This window comes from Oncorhynchus gorbuscha, linkage group LG14, assembly GCF_021184085.1.
Source record: "Oncorhynchus gorbuscha isolate QuinsamMale2020 ecotype Even-year linkage group LG14, OgorEven_v1.0, whole genome shotgun sequence".
NCBI lineage: Eukaryota > Metazoa > Chordata > Actinopteri > Salmoniformes > Salmonidae > Oncorhynchus > Oncorhynchus gorbuscha.
In genome coordinates this window covers 20,389,312-20,409,960 of record NC_060186.1, presented here as the reverse complement: position 1 = coordinate 20,409,960, position 20,649 = coordinate 20,389,312, and the positions used below count along the sequence as shown (strand labels likewise).

General features: G+C 45.0%; 1 protein-coding gene across 2 annotated transcripts; it reads right to left on the bottom strand.

Moving 5' to 3' along the window:
• Positions 1-280: 280 nt before the first annotated feature.
• On the bottom strand, positions 281-19,780 carry LOC123994617 (zinc finger protein AEBP2-like). Of its 2 annotated transcripts, none has more exons than XM_046297443.1 (8): positions 19,119-19,780; positions 16,085-16,301; positions 15,459-15,566; positions 13,317-13,503; positions 12,704-12,846; positions 7,041-7,108; positions 4,149-4,262; positions 281-1,144 (listed from the first exon to the last, which is right to left on the bottom strand). In XM_046297443.1, exons 1-8 carry the CDS (start codon positions 19,628-19,630, stop codon positions 1,132-1,134), a joined length of 1,362 nt encoding a protein of 453 aa, XP_046153399.1. In that variant the 5' UTR covers positions 19,631-19,780; the 3' UTR covers positions 281-1,131. The 2 variants fall into 2 exon arrangements, with proteins under 2 accessions (XP_046153399.1, XP_046153400.1); XM_046297444.1 differs by having other exon boundaries at positions 12,704-12,828.
• Positions 19,781-20,649: the final 869 nt, after the last annotated feature.

The window sequence follows — 20,649 nt, the reverse complement described above, 5'->3', positions numbered from 1 at the left end:
ACCTAGTATATAATACATTTGGCCTACACTACATGACCAAAAGTATGTGGACACCAGCTCGTAGAACATCTCATTCCAAAATCATGGCCATTAATATGGAGTTCGTACTCCCCTTTTCTGCTAGAACAGCCTCCACTCTTCTGGGAAGGCTTTTCACTCTACATTGGAACATTGCTGCAGGGACTTGTTTTCATTCAGCCACAAGAGCATTAGTGAGGTCGGGCACTGATGTGGGGCGATTAGGCCTGGCTCACAGTCTGCGTTCCAATTAATCCCAAAGGTTCAATGGAGTGGAGGTCAGGGCTCTGTGCAGGCCAGTCAAGTTCTGCCACACCGATCTTGACAAACCATTTCTGTATGGACCTTGCTTTGTGCAGGGGGGCATTGTCATGCTGAAACAGGAAAGGGCCTGCCACAAAGTTGGAAGCACAGTATTGTCTGGAATGTCATATGCTGTAGCGTTAATATTTCCCTTCACAGGAACTAAGGGGCCTAGACCGAACCATAATTCCTCATCCAACAAACTTTACAGTTGGCGCACATTATTCGGGCAGGTAGCGTTCTCCTGGCATCCGCCAAACCCATATTCGTCCGTCGGACTGCCAGATGGTGAAGTGTGATTCATCACTCTAGAGAACACGTTTCCACTGCTCCAGAGTCCAACGGCGGCAAGCTTTACACCATTCCAGCCGACGCTTGGCATTGTGCATGGTGATCTTAGGCTTGTGTGTGGCTGCTCGGCCATGGAGATCCACTTCATTCTACTGCCAATGTTTGTCTACGGAGATCGCATGGCTGTGTGCTCAATTTAACACACCTGGCAGCAACGGGTGTGGCTGAAATAGCCAAATTCACTTATTTGAAGAGGTGTCTGCATACTACTGTGTATATAGTGTATTTTCAAAAACCATTGAAAACAAATACTAAATTAACTTCATCATTTGGAGGAATTTGACATTGAAAAGAAAGTGAAAAGAGCAGAAAGTTAAAGAAAAAAGGGGGGAATAAAAGAGGCATTGAAATCTCTGGTCTTCTCCACTCCTGTCCAGACAGGATATGACATGGTGATTTCCTGCGCCAGGTGACATCGTCAGGCTCCTTTTCGAGTCCCTTTTGATTGGTCCTCAGTCTCTAGAAGAACATCCTGTAACGACAGTGGCACTTTACATTCGTTTCCACTTATGCATCTTGTGCACGCATGACATCACTCTTAACACGGTCCACCTCCCCCCACAGTCATTCATGTACTGTAAGCATTCAGAACATGTTCAGAATGTTATACATACTACCAGGGTATTTACAGAACTGAGAGGATACCGACCATTACATTTTCATACAGGATGAATCAAGGCCCAAGGAACCACTTTTGTGAAGAAAAATATTTATCAGGGGAGTGATGGGGAGGGTTGCATTATAGTGGCCAAAAGGGTCAACAGCAGGGGATGACACCCAAGATGCAAGATGGCATTGAGGGAGGGAGGTGGGTCAAGAAAGGGGTGGAATGCTTTGTCTACGGCGTAGTATTTTCTTCTGGCTGACAACGGTGACTGGCGCCACCTGGTGGGGAAATAAATAGCAGTCACATCATTCCTGAATCTTGAAAGCTGTGCTTTGCAGATTACTCCTGGCACACAAATCATAATGACAACACACCATAACCTGACCCTACTGAATGTCAGGCATGTCAGGATTCTTTCTCTCACCATCCTATACGAGACAGAGAGGAGGAGGAGAGTGGAGGAATGTGTGTTTGGAAACAACAGGCCAAGGAGCCAGTGAGTGCTTCAGGGGTTAGGTTAGGGGTCACCCAGGAAAATACAACTCGAGTAAAGGTATTTGGTTTAAAAATTAACTTAAGCATCAAAAGTAAAGGTATAAATCATTTGCAATTCCTCATATTAGACCAACCAGACGGCACGATTTTCTAGTTGTTTTGAGTTTACGGATGGTCAGGGGAACACTCTCAAATGAAGCATTTGTGTTTTGTGAGTCTGCCAGAACAGAGGTAGTAGGGATGACCTGGATGTTCTCGTTAAGTGCGTGAATTAGACCTTTTTCCTTTCCTGTTATGCATAAAAAGTTTTAAAAGTACTTTTGGGTGTCATGGAAAATGTAGAGAGTAAAAAGTACATTATCTTCGTTAGGAATGTAGTGAAGTAAAAGCAGACAAAAATATAAATAGTAAAGTACAGAAACAACTTTAGTCATCTAAAAGTATTTTTTACTTAAGTACTTTACAACACTGAAGGGGGGTCTCTTCAGGGAACCATACCTTCTTCACTTTGCCTATAAAGCATTTACATCACTTAAGGGGGGGTCTCTTCAGGGAACCATACCTTCTTCACTTTGCCTATAAAGCATTTACATCACTTAAGGGGGGTCTCTTCAGGGAACCATACCTTCTTCACTTTGCCTATAAAGCATTTACATCACTTAGGGGGGTCTCTTCAGGGAACCATAGCTTCTTCACTTTGCCTATAAAGCATTTACATCACTTAAGGGGGGTCTCTTCAGGGAACCATACCTTCTTCACTTTGCCTATAAAGCATTTACATCACTTAAGGGGGGGGGGTCTCTTCAGGGAACCATACCTTCTTCACTTTGCCTATAAAGCATTTACATCACTTAAGGGGGGTCTCTTCAGGGAACCATACCTTCTTCACTTTGCCTATAAAGCATTTACATCACTTAAGGGGGGTCTCTTCAGGGAACCATACCTTCTTCACTTTGCCCATAAAGCATTTACATCACTTAAGAGGGGGGTCTCTTCAGGGAACCATACCTTCTTCACTTTGCCTATAAAGCATTTACATCACTTAAGGGGGGGGGGTCTCTTCAGGGAACCATACCTTCTTCACTTTGCCCATAAAGCATTTACATCACTTAAGGGGGGTCTCTTCAGGGAACCATACCTTCTTCACTTTGCCTATAAAGCATTTACATCACTTAAGGGGGGTCTCTTCAGGGAACCATACCTTCTTCACTTTGCCTATAAAGCATTTACATCACTTAAGGGGGGTCTCTTCAGGGAACCATACCTTCTTCACTTTGCCTATAAAGCATTTACATCACTTAAGGGGGGTCTCTTCAGGGAACCATACCTTCTTCACTTTGCCTATAAAGCATTTACATCACTTAAGGGGGGGGGGTCTCTTAGGGAACCATACCTTCTTCACTTTGCCTATAAAGCATTTACATCACTTAAGGGGAGGGGGGGTCTCTTCAGGGAACCATACCTTCTTCACTTTGCCTATAAAGCATTTACATCACTTAAGGGGGGGTCTCTTCAGGGAACCATACCTTCTTCACTTTGCCTATAAAGCATTTACATCACTTAAGGGGGGGGGGGGTCTCTTCAGGGAACCATACCTTCTTCACTTTGCCTATAAAGCATTTACATCACTTAAGAGGGGGGTCTCTTCAGGGAACCATACCTTCTTCACTTTGCCTATAAAGCATTTACATCACTTAAGGGGGGTCTCTTCAGGGAACCATACCTTCTTCACTTTGCCTATAAAGCATTTACATCACTTAGGGGGGGGGGGGGGGGGGTCTCTTCAGGGAACCATACCTTCTTCACTTTGCCTATAAAGCATTTACATCACTTAGGGGGGGGGGGTCTCTTCAGGGAACCATACCTTCTTCACTTTGCCTATAAAGCATTTAAATCACTTAAGGGGGGGGGTCTCTTCAGAGAACCATACCTTCTTCACTTTGCCTATAAAGCATTTACATCACTGCTTGTAAGAATAAAAGAGAGGAAAGACTAGGTACAACAAACTCAAAGCAGCCGGTATTCAGGTACAAGGCCGACGTGAGGTTCAGGATCACCTCTCTCCATGGGCATTGGGGGTTCATATTTAGCTCTGTGCTGCATGGCCATCCATTACAAGAAGCCTGTAACCATTATTAATTAGCTGGGTAAACACAGAGTAGCACAGGCCCTCGGGGATCACTGGGCCAGTACGGAGTCTAGGAAAACACACTGGCTGTGGTAGGTATGCTGACATTGTTGTTGTGAGTCAACCATTGTATGAGTTATGTGCACGTCCACAGGCACACACACACCATTTGGAGAGTAAATGATTAGCCCTAATGGTCTATGCCTCAAGATTTGGCAACCCCCCCTCCAGTGCATGCAAACACACCTGTATATGTTGGGGTCCAGCAGTACGTGTGTCTCCTGGGGCAGCTGGGAGAGGTGGACCACCTTGGTCTTCTGCTGTGGCCGGTCACTCTCATTCACCCACACATCAGGTAGTCTGGAGAGGGGATAGAGATTGAGAGCAAGCAAGAGGGAAGGAGGAGATGGAGAATGTGAGAGCACAAGGGAAGAAGGAGAGAAGGAGGAGAAGAGAGTGAGGGAGAGAGAGAGAGAGAGAGGGGGAAGAGGTGACAGACAGTACAAATCTTGTAGTTGGCACCGTGGCCTCTCTGAGCTGGTGTCTGACTGGCATCGAACAGAAATGGGTTAAGAGGAGATTGCAGTGGTACAAATGCATGCTTCCTAAAGTACTTGTCTAACTAAAGAGTGTATTTAGGTGTTATCTGTGGGAAACATTGGGAGAGGATCAATGCCAGTACTGGGCTCCTCTCTACTCCTGCTACAGTCGTCACGGTGTGCGTCACCAGGAAAGCATCCCAATGAACAAACAGAGAGAGAGAGAGAGAGAGATGTGGGGGAGATGTGAATAAGCGGTGCCTGGTTCATCGTTAGCAGACTGCTTGGCTATAGATCATAGATTCAGAGAGGAGCAGATGAAAGCCCTAGGGGGAGGAAAGGAGAAGGAAAGGAAGAAAGTGGATAGTGGATGAAAGGAGAAGAGAGAGGTATTGAAGAAATGGAGAGGCGAGAGGGGACCGTACCCTTGCAGAGGGATGAACCCAAGTGGACAGAGCCAAAACAAAAATGGCAGAAAAGCACCCAATAACATGCTAGGAGACAGAGAGGAAGGCCTCAACTGTCGCCCGTTACGGTTTAAATCACAGCCAATACAATGCTCATTGCACACATAGGATGCTGCTGCAGCGCCGTAGCTGAGGGCTAGAAGTGACTACAATAACATCTGGTAGACATTCTCCATGGTAGTGTGGGTGACGGTTGCCTTTACAGCAACATGGTCCTTAGAGAGACATATCCAACTCTTAAACAAAACACTCTCACAGCTTCTGAAACGAGTGCCGGAATACGCCTCTTGCTCCTCCTCCTCCCTTCTCCCTTCTTCATCCAAACCCCAAAACAACAAAAATTCAAAAGAGAGGTGTTTATTTTGGACATGTACCATGAAAGCGAGCATCGTTTTGGCTTATAGCCCGTTTCCTGACCCAGAAAGTTGCTTCTATCGGAGATGAGCTCTCTGCGAGAGGGGTTTTAGACAGAGCAGAGCTGACAGCCTGTTCCTCCAGCTGAGAAACTAATGGCTAGAGAGGAGGGCTGCACAGGGCTTTTTCTCAGTCTGAAGTGACTTCCTCTCCTTCTCTCCTCTGGCTGAGAGACTAATGAATGACCTGAGGAGGAGTAGGGCTGCACAGGGCTTTGTCTCAGTCTGAAGTGACTTCCTCTCCTTCTCTCCTCTGGCTGAGAGACTAATGACCTGAGGAGGAGTAGGGCTGCACAGGGCTTTGTCTCAGTCTGAAGTGACTTCCTCTCCTTCTCTCCTCTGGCTGAGAGACTAATGACCAGGGCTGCACAGGGCTTTGTCTCAGTCTGAAGTGACTTCCTCTCCTTCGGCTGAGAGACTAATGACCTGAGGAGGAGTAGGGCTGCACAGGGCTTTGTCTCAGTCTGAAGTGACTTCCTCTCCTTCGGCTGAGAGACTAATGACCTGAGGAGGAGTAGGGCTGCACAGGGCTTTGTCTCAGTCTGAAGTGACTTCCTCTCCTTCTCTCCTCTGGCTGAGAGACTAATGACCTGAGGAGGAGTAGGGCTACACAGGGCTGCAGCTCAATAGTCTGAAGAGGCTTCCTCTCCTTCTCTCCTCTGGCTGAGAGACTAATGACCTGAGGAGGAGTAGGGCTGCACAGGGCTTTGTCTCAGTCTGAAGTGACTTCCTCTCCTTCGGCTGAGAGACTAATGACCTGAGGAGGAGTAGGGCTGCACAGGGCTTTGTCTCAGTCTGAAGTGACTTCCTCTCCTTCGGCTGAGAGACTAATGACCTGAGGAGGAGTAGGGCTGCACAGGGCTTTGTCTCAGTCTGAAGTGACTTCCTCTCCTTCTCTCCTCTGGCTGAGAGACTAATGACCTGAGGAGGAGTAGGGCTACACAGGGCTGCAGCTCAATAGTCTGAAGAGGCTTCCTCTCCTTCTCTCCTCTGGCTGAGAGACTAATGACCTGAGGAGGAGTAGGGCTACACAGGGCTGCAGCTCAATAGTCTGAAGTGACTTCCTCTCCTTCTCTCCTCTGGCTGAGAGACTAATGACCAATCATTTCCCTGATAATATAGTACGCCAACTACATAGCTAACTTAGAATATTCCAGTCTGAAATGCACACAGCTGGTTATGATAGCTGTTATGATTGTCAAGGGAGCTCTTGGTCATTCATTCTCTCCTCAACTGGGCCACTGATCAAAATTAACCTATGGGAATACACCCAAGGAAAAGAGAGAGTTAGGGAGGGATGAAAGGATGGACAGAGATCACAGGGTAGCTCCCAAGACACGAGTGAGCTCATCCAAATCACTGACCCTTCTAGATGGAGACGCTGACCTGGGTATCCTCCTGTGTGTGTGTGTGTTGTGTGTGTGTGTGTGTGGTGCGGTGGTAGGGTCACAGGTGACTGCCAGCCTCCTGCCCACAGCCACAGGACAAATTGACTAACCACCACTAAACGCCTGCTGACATTTACAGAGCAGGGGAGGAGAAGGATAGGAAGAGAGGAGGGGGAGGATAGGCCTCTGCTTGCCAGTAGTACAGGAGAGAAATGGGAGCAAGGGGAGAGAAGAGGACTGAGGCCTTGTGTCTGCCAACAGGAGAGAGATGAAGAGCAGGATGTGGGGAGGAGAGGTAGAGGGGAGGGTGGAGAAAAAGAAGGCAACTCACATGTCCTCGGGAGTCCAGTGGAGGAGGACTTTAACCTTCCCAGAATCTTCCTTCCTCCTCGCTATTACCTAGAGATAGAAAAAGAAGAGGGGTAAGACACCACCATCCCTAACCAAAGGCCTGATGATGATGGCAAGTCAGTAAAAAGGAATCAGACACCTGGCTCCAGTCTAATTAAGCCTCAATCTGTCCTCCCTCCCACTCCGCAGACTAACACTGTTACTTCACTGGCCTGAAGACGCCAGTCCAGCCACTAAACATATACACACACCCTGTGTGTGGTAGGAACAATACAGCTCCCTGACTGACGTTAGTGCATTCCACAGTGAGTGAGTGAGTGTGACCCTGGACCAAGGTGAAGACTAGGAATGCTCTTTATCTTTAGAAACACACAGATGAATGTGTGCATACACACACGCGCACACACGCGCACACACACACACACAGCGTGAAAAGACATTACACTAGACTCTCTCCCATGGTTTTATTTGCTTTCTGCTTTGGCATAGAGAAGGCCTGCTGGGTTTGCCTGGCTACCCAAAGTACTTGCTTCAGCCAAATGCTACGCCACGCCCACGGACATTAATTTCTCCTCCGCAATGAGTCTGGATCCGAGTACCTCCCTGACGAGGTCTAGAACACATTCTAACCATTCTGATTGGTCCCAGAAACTGATGGGTGGGGTGGGGCCAGAGCCAGAACACTGATAAAGATGTAAAGACTCGATCGTTGATGACTTTGTTTTGTACAACACCCATCATTTTGCCCTCCCCACTATGATGGCAGTCTCAGACTTCAGTACGAAGTGAACAGAGCAGCGGAATAATTCAGTCGGAGTCGTCAGGCAACTGCTGGGTTCCTACGCCGTCTGTCGCTCTTGATTTCTCTGTGCAAATACCGGTAGAGGTTCTCCAACTGCATGTGTAGGGGAGAGATGGTGGGAGTGAGGGAGGACAGAGGCTGGAAGGAGGTGAAGAGGTCTGTTTTCTAAGCGGCTCCAACAACAGGCCTGGCTGGGTCTGGACTCTGGCATGTACGTCAGAGCAGTGTGTTTCGTGGGAGGGTTGCTGGCAGTTCCCTTTATTAGCAGTTTAATTAAAAAAAGGGGGCACAGGAGTCAGTGTTATTCCCTGGCTGGGCCCTTCATTTTCAGCAGGCCTCAACACTGCACACATGAACTCATGTGAGTTTAAACCGTCAATTTTGGAAAACAAGTTGTGTGATTGTGATGCTTTAAAAAAATGTTTTATTTATTTTTTAAATCAGCATTTAATCTCAGCAGGCTTTTCACTTGAAATAAATGAAGCTTTGATTGACACTGGTCAGCCAGTCGACTGCCTGCCCCTCTCCCAGCCTCTAGCTGGCTCAATGGAAGTTGTCAACTTTTTGTGAATCTTTGTTTTCATTTCAACAACTTTCTACTTGTGATGTGTTAGACACCTTGAGCAAGATTGCTTCATCCAAAAGATCCATTCTTGCTGCAGCTTTAAGCTCCTCTGATTGCAGAATCTTTAACACATGTTTACCAGAAGTATTTTTGGTGCCATCCCCAGGGTCTGGAAAGTGGCCCACATACTCCCCCTTCAAAAGGTGGTGTCGGGTCACCTAAGTAATTAGAGCCCTATGTCCAAACTCATGCCGAGCAAAAATTATAGAACCTTTGGTAAATACTCAGATCCTTTTTAACTACGTAATGTATTGTAATTATACAATTGGTGAGTCTGACGGTGTCTGTTCCACAAGTTACCACCGGCTAAAGCTATGATGTTGAAATGCTAATTTTCTCTGTTCCGTCTCACTGTCCAATCAGCTCAGCCGGAAGTTTAAAAAAAAAGATTTTAAAAAAGCAGAGTTAAAAAAAAGAAGAGATATAATAATAATAATTCACAAAAGTAGCGCACTGGGCCTTTACTAGTATTAGTGGGACAATATCTTGTGGAAGGATGAAATAGTATGAATAAATGAATCAAAATAACACTCATGAAAATATGTCGATCATTTTAATATGTTGGTAAGCCGTTGTATAAAAGTTATAATGCCCTCGAAGCCGGTGTTTGGAGGATACATTTGCACGGTTTGCAGGCCCTCGACTAGGTCTCGGTCCTAACACCCGTGCCAATATATCCTCCAAACACCGGCTTCTTTGGCATTATCACTTAAATGGAAACCAGTCAGGTTTCAGACCAGGTGGTAGAACCATCTCTGCTACTTCTTTGGTTTTAAATTATGTTCTTAAATTGCTTGGATAACAAGTAACACTGCCCGGCCCTTTTTGTTGACCTGTCTAAAGCCTTCGACTGTGTTTCACCCATTTTTTGAATTGAATTTAACCTTTATTTAACTAGGCAAGTCAGTTATGAACAAATTCTTATTTTCAATGACGGCCTAGGAACAGTGGGTTAACTGCCTGTTCAGGGGCAGAATGACAGATTTGTACCTTGTCAGCTCGGGGGTTTGAACTTGCAACCTTCCGGTTACAAGACCAACACACTCTAACCACTAGGCTACCCTACATTACTTATTCAGAGGTTTCATCAATTGGCCTGGACCAGGCTGCGTTTAGCTGGTTTGGAAATTATTTAAAGACGCACCATGCAGAAACCACTCTGCCATTTATTTCCTGGTTGCTAAAATTCGAAGTTCGCCAAATTTCAGTTGCTTTATTAGCAGAATAATTAAAAGGGGCATGGGAGTAAAGTGTAGAGAATCATTGTACCATCTAAACCACTGAAATATATTTTCCATAAACCAAAAACATTGTATTTTCAGTTGTTTGAAGCAATTGTACAAAACCTAAAGAAAGACGCAAAATTGAAACTTAAGAACGGAAAGCATAGAAATAAGGCACATATACACCTTTTCTTCTCACATATACTTGCTTTCAATGAGAATGACAGCTCTATAACTCACATTTCTATGTGAATTTGGTTGGGTCACCCAAAAAGTTACAGATTGGCTGCTTTAACAAAAGGACAGAAGACTGTATTTACTGATGGTGTTAAATCGGGTTTCTTGACATAAAGGGTGTTCTGCAGGGATCAATTCGTGTTCCGGTTATGTTCACATTAACAATATTGGTTGATCTGTATAAAAAAAATTACAAAATTAACATTTACCTGTATGCAGGAGACACTGTGGTGTATGCTATTGACCCCGCACCTGACCAGGCCCTGTCAGTCTCAATCTTTCGCTATTGCCCTCCAAGAAGGCCTTTGCTGAACTGTCATTGGTACTTAGTGCAGGTAAAACCAAGAACACGTTATTTTCCAAATCACATAAGAATCTGATGATTTCGGCATAAGTACTCCATAGAGCTGTAATGGTACGCGTATTCATACCGAAACGTTCGGGTCAGAGACCTCGATTCGGTCGCACTGAACCCGAATGAATACATAAAAACAAATATTACGAAACAAAAATACCACGTCTTTTAGGCAATGCATACGCTGCGTAGTAGTAGGCCCATGCCGTAAATCTGAACTAAAACAAACATGCAAGGCTATTCCATTAAAACTAGCGCCTACGCGGACATCGCAATCAAAATTACCTTAACTGGCGCATTTCACATTTTGTGAGGCGCAGCCAAGGACTAGTTCTGTACGATGGGGAGGTCGATAAACCCGAATTGGGAGGATCATCAACAATCGTTTAAATCTCCAGTTTGTGGACATTCAGGCTTCCCCAGCAGATTACAACTGATATGGGCAGAGAGTTGTGGATAAAACGTTAACAGTATGTGGCCACGCTCAACAAGAATATCCTACGCAGCTGCCAACACCTCAAATGTGTTGACACATTTACTCTGACATCACCCGAGTACACCGGAGCAAGACGGAAACGCAAAGAAACACCACATCGTCTCAGCTCGGCATTCAAGCATTCCTTGGCAGCTGACTCTGACCGGGCAGAATACATTACAAGAGCGATAGGTAGGCTGCGTTTCATTATTTGCTTAATAACCACAGACATAACCAATCACGGTGATTGAGAATAGGGGGGTTTCAGTGCCTTACGAACTTCCTCTTGCACCAATTTAAGCAAACAGGTTGTACCCGCTCTATACGAGCAAGCCAAAGATGCGGTTTAGAATGAATTGGCCAACGCACCCCTGTGTTGCGCTTACGTAACAGTGACAGACATCACATTACCCTGGTATAGGAGATGTGCCGTGCTACAGACATGAGCATCCCAACTGCGCATCTGGCACTGAAAGAGACAGTGTCATGGTGTGTTCGTAACCAAGTGGGAATTTACCACATACGACTGGGGAAAACCCACTTGAATGGCCCTCCCAACTGGTACTTACTTGTGGGAAACTTGTCAATGATCTGAAGCAGACACATGATTACCTCGGGTGTCAACTACTAAGGAAATGGCCTCGAGCAGCATTTGGCAGTTAAATGCAGCAAAACATTAATAAAAAAGATATCTATTGTGGGTAAAAAACATGTTTACAAGCATGAGCGTTTAGTTTAAAGCTTGTTGGCAATGCGTTTCTCAACGAGTTCAAATCACATGAACGCATCCAACTGCTATTTATGACTTCACAACTGTAAATTCCCACCTCCCAGAAGGTGACAAATGCAGCATCAGAGTGGACACATGAGAGGACCAACATGACAATCCTGTCACAACAGAATGACAGGAATATTGTGAAGGGAACTTCACCGAAAGTGAACCGTGACCCCCAAAAACATATCAAACCGTGGGTTTGATGAACAGTTACACCCCTAGTACTTTGGATTGTGCCCTTGTTGATCGTGTCCCCTCTTATAAATACCTGGGCATCTGGATGAACGAAAAGCATGTTGATGAATAAGTTACGAAATGAAAAATCGGCCAAATAGGCTTCCAATATAGGGACAAATGCTGTAGAAAACAAAATCATCCAGTCAACATTCATTCCGGTTATTGACTATGAGGATTTGTCTATATGAATGCAGCTACCACTGTACTGAAGCCGTTGGGCACAGTTTATCACAGTGCATTATTACGGGCGACAGGTTCCGTACACATCATTGCATTTTGCATCAGAAAGTAGGCCGGCCCTCCGAAGTCTCACAGATCGAGGCATTGTGCTCTTATTTAGTCTATAAACTGCCATCATACCTTTACCTCATTGCTAAACTTCAGACGTAGAAGTTACCAGACCCGGACTCGGGGATGGCTAACCCTGGAGAGCCCTTCAATCTCCACCCAATTAGGTAAATCTGATTGGAGTTTTTCTCCAAAAGTCCTTAAAGTTAGAGTTGGTGCCTCTAGAGCAAGTCAGGCAGATGTTAGAGGGCTTTTTACTGAAGAATGTGTTTGTTTCATACGGTTGTGTTTACTTTTCACATATTGTGTAATTGATGCGTGTATTGAAAGACATGTATAATAGTGCATTGGTTGTGTACTGATGTGTTCATGCAGGCCTCATCTGCATAAAGAGAACGTGGTCTCAGCATGACTCCCAGCTTAAATAAAAGTAAAAAAAAAAAAATACTAATAAACTCCTCTGTAAAGCTGAGACCGTTATTCTGTAGGTCTGCTGCGCCCTCTGCTGTCTGAACAGTGAAGTACACTGTGTGTGTGTGTGCAGGACCCTGCATGGTCTGCTGCCGCTGGATCCCTGACCATGCTGTGGTAGACGACGGTGATGGTGTGTGTGTGCTACTACTAACCGTGCTGTGAAACACCACACTGTGTCCGTTGCCTAGGCTCTCTATATGTGTAGCCAGGTTGAGGCAGATGGCCCGGTGTCTGATAGCATCCATGGTCTGGGCATCAAAGAAGTCGTGAGGTCGTGCTGGAGGGACAGAACACACTGGGGTGAGAGAGGGGGAGCGTTAAACTGAGGTTCATAGGTCGGGAGGTCAGAGGGGATTAGCCAATCAGATGGATCTGACCCTCGTAGATATTCATCATCAAAACGTTTCCCACCACCCGATTGGTTAAGACGCTTGGTTTGAATGCCAGGCAACCTGATCAGTGAGTACATGATTGGTTTATTGATTGATTGTATGATTGAGTGTGTGCCCATGCATATCTGTGTGTGTATACACATGCTTGCATTTGTGGGTGCTTGTATTGCCATCCTTATGGGTACCAGAAATGCCCAAAAGTCCCAGAGGATAAAGGCTATTTTAGGCTTACAGTTAAAATTAGGGAAACAATTAGGGAAAATAGGATTCTTAATGGAAATCAATTTTAGGTCCCCACAAGGATAATAAAACATATGCTGTGTGTGTATTGCGTGTGTTTATATGTGCGTGTGTGTGTTTCTCGGATACGTACGTAAAGACCGCCTGCGTTTGTTCTTGAGTTTCCGCCTCTTGTTAAGCCCCGCCTTCGAAGGTGAATCCTCCTTCATCTTGCCCTGATTGGCCAGCTTGTTGGAGTTCTGGGAGCTGAAGTGGGTGGGTACGTGGCGCGCTAGCCCCCCCTGGGAGGCGAACGTGGCATTGCAGCCCCCCACCACACACTGACAAAGACGGAGACAACACCCGGTGAGAACACGGACTAGTAGATTTAACAGTAGATCGCTTATACAACAGCACTTACATAGAGAATAACAGTATTGGTCGTTCCATTTGAAACCTAGCTGATTTCTATTTCAATAATAGCTCAAAGAGTTTAATACAGAGGAAACTGTAGGTCTGGTTATAGAAGGCAGAGTTCAATGGAAACATTCAATATAATATCATGCATTTAGCTTCACACAGGGTAGTGCGTGACAAGTGTATTGTGTCGGAGATCATTAGAATCATTCTAAGACTAGAATAATCTATAGCACCTGACATGTACATACAGAAGGTATGAAAGTATTCACACCCCTCGACTTTAGCCACAATTTGTGGTGCTACAAGCCGATTTTCAAATTTCCAAGTGGAATTATGTTTTGACAAATGTTCACTAATTAATTAAAAGTGAAAGCAGAAATGTGTTGCGTCAATAAGTATTCAACCCCTTTGTTGTGGCAGACCTAAATACGATCAGGAGTAAAAATGTGCTTAAGTTACATAAGTTGCATGGACTTAAGTGTTTAACATGACTTTTGAATGACTACCTCATCTCTGTACCCCAACCATACAATTATATGTAAGGTCCCTCAGTTGAGCAGTGAATTTCAAACAGATTAAACCACAAAGACCAGGGAGGTTTTCCAATGCCTCGCAAAGAAGGGCACATATTGGTAGATGGGTAAGAAATAATAATTTAAAAGCAGACATCGCATATCCCTTTGAGCATTGTGAAGTTATTAACACACAGTCACTACAAAGATACAGGCGTCCTTCCTAACTCAGTTGCCAGAGAGGAAGGAAACCGTTCAGGGATTTCACCATGAGGCCAATGGTGACTAAAACAGGTACAGGGTTTAATGGCTGTGATAGGAGAAAACTGAGAGTTGATCAACAAAACTAGTTGCTCCACAATACTAACCTAATTGACAGACTGAAATTAAGGAAGCCTGTACAGAATATTCCAAAACATGCATCCTGTTTGCAATAAGGCACTAAAGTAAAACTACAAAGAATGTGGCAAAGAAATTAACTTTATGTCTTGCATACAAAGCTTTATGTTTAGGGCAAATCCAACAACACATTACCGAGTACCACTTCACATTTTCAAGCATGATGGTGGCTGCATTATGTTATGGGTATGCTTGTCATTAACAAGGACTTTTCTTTAGGATAAAAATAAACAGAACAGAGCTAAGCACAGGTCAAATCCTAGAGAAAAACCTGGTTCAGTCTGCTTTCCAGCAGACACTGGAGACAAGCTCACCTTTCAGCAGGACAGTAACCTAAAACACAAGGTCAAATATACACAGGAGTTGCTTACCAAGATGACATTCAACAATGTTCCATAATGTTCCGGAGTGGCCTGGTTACAGTTTTGACACAAATTGGCTTGAAAATCTAATACGAGACGTGAAAATGGATGTCTAGCAATGAGCAACAACCAACTTGACAGAGCTTGAAGAATATAAAAATAATGTGCAAATATTGTACAATCCAGGTGTGCAAAGCTCTTCGAGACATACCCAGAAAGACTCACTGCTGTAATCGCTGCCAACCATGATTCTAACATGTATTAACTCAGGGGTGTGAATACTTCTGTAAACGAGATATTTCTGTATTTCATTTTCAATAAATTAGCAAAAATAAATAAAAACATGTTTTCACTTTGTCATTGTGAGGTCGTGTGTAGATGGGCGAGGGAAAAACAATTGAATCCATTTTGAATTCAGGCTGTAACACAACAAAATGTGGAATAAGTCAAGGGGTATCAATATGATGAAGGCTCTGTATATGACATGAGGATGTGGCTGGCAGAGTCAGTGCTTTGGTGTTGTGTGTGTGTGTGACAGTGAAGGGAGAGCGAGCGAGTGAGCGACCGAACAGGAAAATGGAAGAAAGGAAGGCGTTTTCTCACCTTGAATGGTTTGTCTCCGCTGTGTGAGACCATGTGTCTCTGGAGCCAGCTCTGACTGGTCGACGGGGTGTTGTACACCTTGCAGCCTTTCCACAGGCACACAAAAACCTGGCGAGAGGACAGCAACACTGTTAAACACACGTCTCTTCACAGGTCACTCACAACCTAGCTCTTATGAGTTACCCAAGATGCAATGTAAGAAACTAAATGTCCTACTATCCTGGAGAATTGTAGTAGTTGGCAGATGGACATTTCATATATAAATTCAATGACGGACCATTTTTAACCGAAGCACCTAGAAACCCAAGCCCCCGTAAACTGACCCCCGCCCCCTCTCTGAACCTACATGTTCCAAGAGAGATAAAACATCAAGCGGTCTTTGTGCAGCAGTACTTCTCATCTGGAGTTAGTTTAACACAGGATGTTTGGATTATCTTCAAGATGGAGAAGAGGGGGATTGATATTTTGAAGACAGGGTCGTGGTGGTGGAGAAGAGGAGAAGACGAGTTGGAGGCGTAAAACCCGAAGGTGAAGGAGGAAGGGGATAGAAGACGGTGAGCAGGCAGGCAGGACAGAGAAGATGATATAGGAAGTGAAGGATAGAGAAGAAGAAAAAAAAAACATACCCCTCCCCGTTGTCCGTCCACGTGCACGCCCCTGATGTGCTCAGCCAGGTCTGGGCTGGTGGTAAAGAGGAGCTGGCACTGGTCCCAGCAGCAGGTGTATGCCACGCCCTTACCCACCGACGGGGTGGCGGTGCCCGGGCCGTGCCCGTTCATCATGGCAGGTGTGGAGCGCCCGCTGGACGCTGTGCTCTCCATGTCCATCAGAGTACTGCTGATACTGAGAGAGAGGGAGGGAGATGGGGTCAGCACAGAGATCTGTTGTACTACATAACAAATCAAACGTTATTAGTCACATCTTACCTTGAAATGCTTACTTACAAGCCCTTAACCAACAATGCAGTTAAGAAAATGTTTACTAAATAAACTAGAGTAAAAAAACAAGAGTAACAAAATAACAATAACGAGGCTACATACAGGACCTTACCGGTACCGAGTCAATGTGCAGGAGTACAAGTTAATCGAGGCAATTGAGGTAATATGTGCACGTAGGTAGGGATAAAGTGACTATGCATAGATAAACAGTGAGTAACAGCAGCGTAAAAAGGGGGGAGGGGTCAATACAGCCATTTAATTAGCTGTTCAGCAGCCTTATGGCTTGGGAGGTTAGATGCTGTTCAGCAGCCTTATGGCTTGGGAGATGCTGTTCAGCAGCCTTATGGCTTGGGAGATGCTGTTCAGCAGCCTTATGGCTTGGGAGGTTAGATGCTGTTCAGCAGCCTTATGGCTTGGGAGGTTAGATGCTGTTCAGCAGCCTTATGGCTTGGGAGATGCTGTTCAGCAGCCTTATGGCTTGGGAGATGCTGTTAAGCAGCATTTTGGACCTAGACTTCGCGGTCTGGTACCTCTGGTTGTGTCGTAGCAGAGAGAACAGTCTGACCAGGGTGGCTGAAGTCTTTGGAAATTTTTAGGGCCTTCCTCTGACACCGCCTGGTATAGAGGTCCTGGGTGGCAGGAACCTTGGCCCCAGTGATGTACTGGGCCGTACGCACTACCCTCAGTCGTGCCTTGTGGTCAGTTCTAGTCATGGGTTTGGACAGCCTCCGTCATTAAATCTTGGTGATTTAGTGTGTTTATAGCATGTGCCGACACTGCTCTTCAACAGACGGTGCCACTTCTCTGGGGCATAAGAGGTTTAGTATGCCTGGTCTACAAGGAGGGATGTGAGGGTGTCATGGCGGATTTTAATCTCAGGCCACTATAGACATAGAAGTATATCCCTTCGTCCTCACACACAAAGCCTCTCAGAGTGCACTAGTGACTCAGTAATGCTACCATGTTGGACTGAATGAAGAGAAAGTGACACACACACACACACCTCATAAGGCTGCCTGCCTCCAGCTGCTCCCCTGCTCTGTTCCTGAGGTCCTCAGTGCCAGCAGGGGAACAAAAGTTACATTGAGACCATGCAGCTGCCCAAACAGCAGAGCTCTCTCCTCCATTCAATCGCTCTTTTCTTACTACAGGCCTTTCTACCCCGGCTAGACAAAGCAACACACCAGGACGGGAGAGGGGGGGGGGGGATGGGGGTGGGGATCCCCTCTCCTTCAGAAACAACAGGAGCTGAAATGTAGTAACACAGGGTCTTAGGCCTTTAACTGGGTTTCTTTTGTTAGCTACCCGCTACAGGTCGTATTATGGCTACAGACAGACAATCTACTGGGATCCAGAAAGGGAATCATCCCACTATTTTAGCAGCAAAAGGAGAAGGGTGGATATCAAGGTGTGTGAAATGGTTGATTTCTCTGCTTCCGTCTGAATAAGAAAAGTACGTGTATATTGTTATTTTCTGTTGGCTAGTCTAGTGATATTCAGACATCGTGTACAGGGGCAAATCTATATGGATTAGTATATGGCCGATAGGACCCTATATCTACACTGGACTTTTGCATATGTGTCTGTGTGTTGACTTCTATTGTTACATGCACATAAAGAGTCACACAGGCATAACCGTCATTCTGCACAGTGTTAGGTGAATCAGATCGGCAGGCCCGCAGCAACCCCGAGTAAATTATCCCAAGTTGCTACTGTAAGAGAGTTGAGCAGCGAGTTGCATACATCATTACTAATTTCTAACGCCTTTGATCTGATTCACTCTCTCGTTCTGCACTAGTTTATCATCCAGTGGAAGTTCCATCTTGGCCATTTCACATAATGGCATGGGGAATTCTGGGTACACATCTAAATATCTCAGAAAGACTTGTGTGTGTGATTCCGTCATGTGCATGTGGGTGAGAATCTGTGTGTGTGTGTGTGTGTGTGTGTATAGGACTCATCTCAACATAGACATCCTGTAACTACAGTGACCCAGCCACAAGGCCAAACCAACTAGAAGGTGACGAGGAGTTGTGTTGACCACACTGACACGTCTGTAAGTGTGTGTGTAGATGTGTTAGTGTGTGATTATAATTTTCTTTGTCTCAGTGCTCCACTTGTGAAATTACTCATGGGACTTTCACCAAACGGTTTTCAAGGATTACATGCCAACATGGAGGATCTTACTCACTGAATTGGTTCATAAGATAAAATCAAGTCTGAAATGTTCATATGGCTGGTGTCTCTCTTTTTAAAACGTGGTGTTATAGTAACTACGTTATTACACAATGAGCATCGTGGTGGCCAAGTGGCAATGCAGGCCATACATGGACATTATGTCCAGATGCGGGTGTACGTGCAGCGTTGAACCATTCCGTTGAACCCTTAAGGAAAACCTAGGCCTATTCAACTATCGGTTAAAACTATTCATGTACCCAAATGTTGTCAACTGTCCATAACGCATCGTTGCGCATTGGGTGGTGATGCATTGTGGCAAAACAAACCCTATTGTTACGCTAAACTGTTGTTTGGCAAAAGACAAAGTACGGAGATATCACACAACACTGTATAATTGCAAGGATAGTGCATGCAACTCGTGACAATGTAGTTTGATCACAAACGGCAACACCTTATCGAGATTGAATCATTGTTGGTGTGGGCTGGTAACATTGTTGCGCAGCTTTGTATTCAACATTTGACTGGGGATTAGTAATGCACAGACCTGTCTTCCGAATCCATTCGACTGAGAGGTTCTCCATCCGAGGAGGATATCTCGACACTGGCCCGTCTTTTGATACCGTGGTCGGTTTTCTCCGTGGATTCCTCGCTTTTGGTCTTGTCGGAGCTAGGAGGCGAGGACACGCTCTCCTCTCTTTGTTCTTGATTCAGCTCCACGGTGCTCTCCCCGGTTTCGGTGCTACTCGCAGGGATTCCCTCCACGGGACTTTTAACCGGTTCAGACAGTTCACAGGCCGGTTCGTCTTCTTTTTTGTTGCCGTTTTCCGTGGGTAAAACCGATTCTTTGGCGACTTCTGGTGCGACTGAAGGCTTCTCCTCTTTGCTGTCTCCGTTGCTCACGTCCATTTCTGTTTCGTCCTCGTTGTCACCCGGTTCCTGTTTCGAGTCTGCAGGGCCCTGTTTATTATTCCTGTTCTCTCCCTTGGCCAACGTTCCATTTTGCTCGTTTGCCGGTGTGGAGTCTTGTTCGGTACCGTTGGTTGTAACTGCAGCCATGTTCACAGCTCTTAGTAAGCTATTTTGTGTTGTAGGCTACTACCCCCCCCCAAAAGTTGGTTCTTTCTCCCAATCGCATGCGCTGCTTCACCATGAGCGTTCAACCGGGACGCGAGGGGAGGAGGCATAACCATGACGTAGCCCCCCACATTGTGGACCGTTCCACGTGTTCCAGAGAACTATTGTTATATTTGTTTTATACTTACAATTTTTTTTTTTGTACAGAAAACACAACATTGACATAATTTAAAGTGAAATGTTAGGGCCAATCACTCATTAATACATTTCAGTCATAAATCTAGACAATTCTTACCACCATACCGGTGTTCCACTCTTAACGGGCCTAGCATATGTGTAATTATGTTTTTGTATAAAGCCTAGATTCAGGACTTCGTGCTTTTCAGGTAAAATTATGTAGAATTCTTGCCAACAAAATGTTGAATATTTGGGGCATAAAATCATCGAAGCTCTGTAGATTTTGTTGTGAGTATACAGAATCAATAGACCATTTATTTTGGTATTGCCCTCAGGTAGCCCTGTTTCTGGTCTCAGGTTCAGGAATGGCTGAAAATGCATACCATTGATCTAAAATTGTTCCTAGAAATAGTACTGTTAGGAGATCTGGAGAGACTGGTCAGTCAATTACTAATATACTAATACTCTTAGTAAAAATATTGATCTTCCACGCGTAATTTGTAGATTCTATTAGATTAGATTGAAATTGTACGTTAAACATCATAGCATAGTTGAAAGATATATGTTGAGTAGAACTTTGTAGAGGGTGGCCATCATGGTACACATCAGAGTCAAATACTTTCTGTGGTACACATCAGAGTCAACTACTTTCTGTGGCACACATCAGAGTCAAATACTTTCTGTGGCACACATCAGAGTCAAATACTTTCTGTGGCACACATCAGAGTCAAATACTTTCTGTGGCACACATCAGAGTCAAATACTTTCTGTGGCACACATCAGAGTCAAATACTTTCTGTGGCACACATCAGAGTCAAATACTT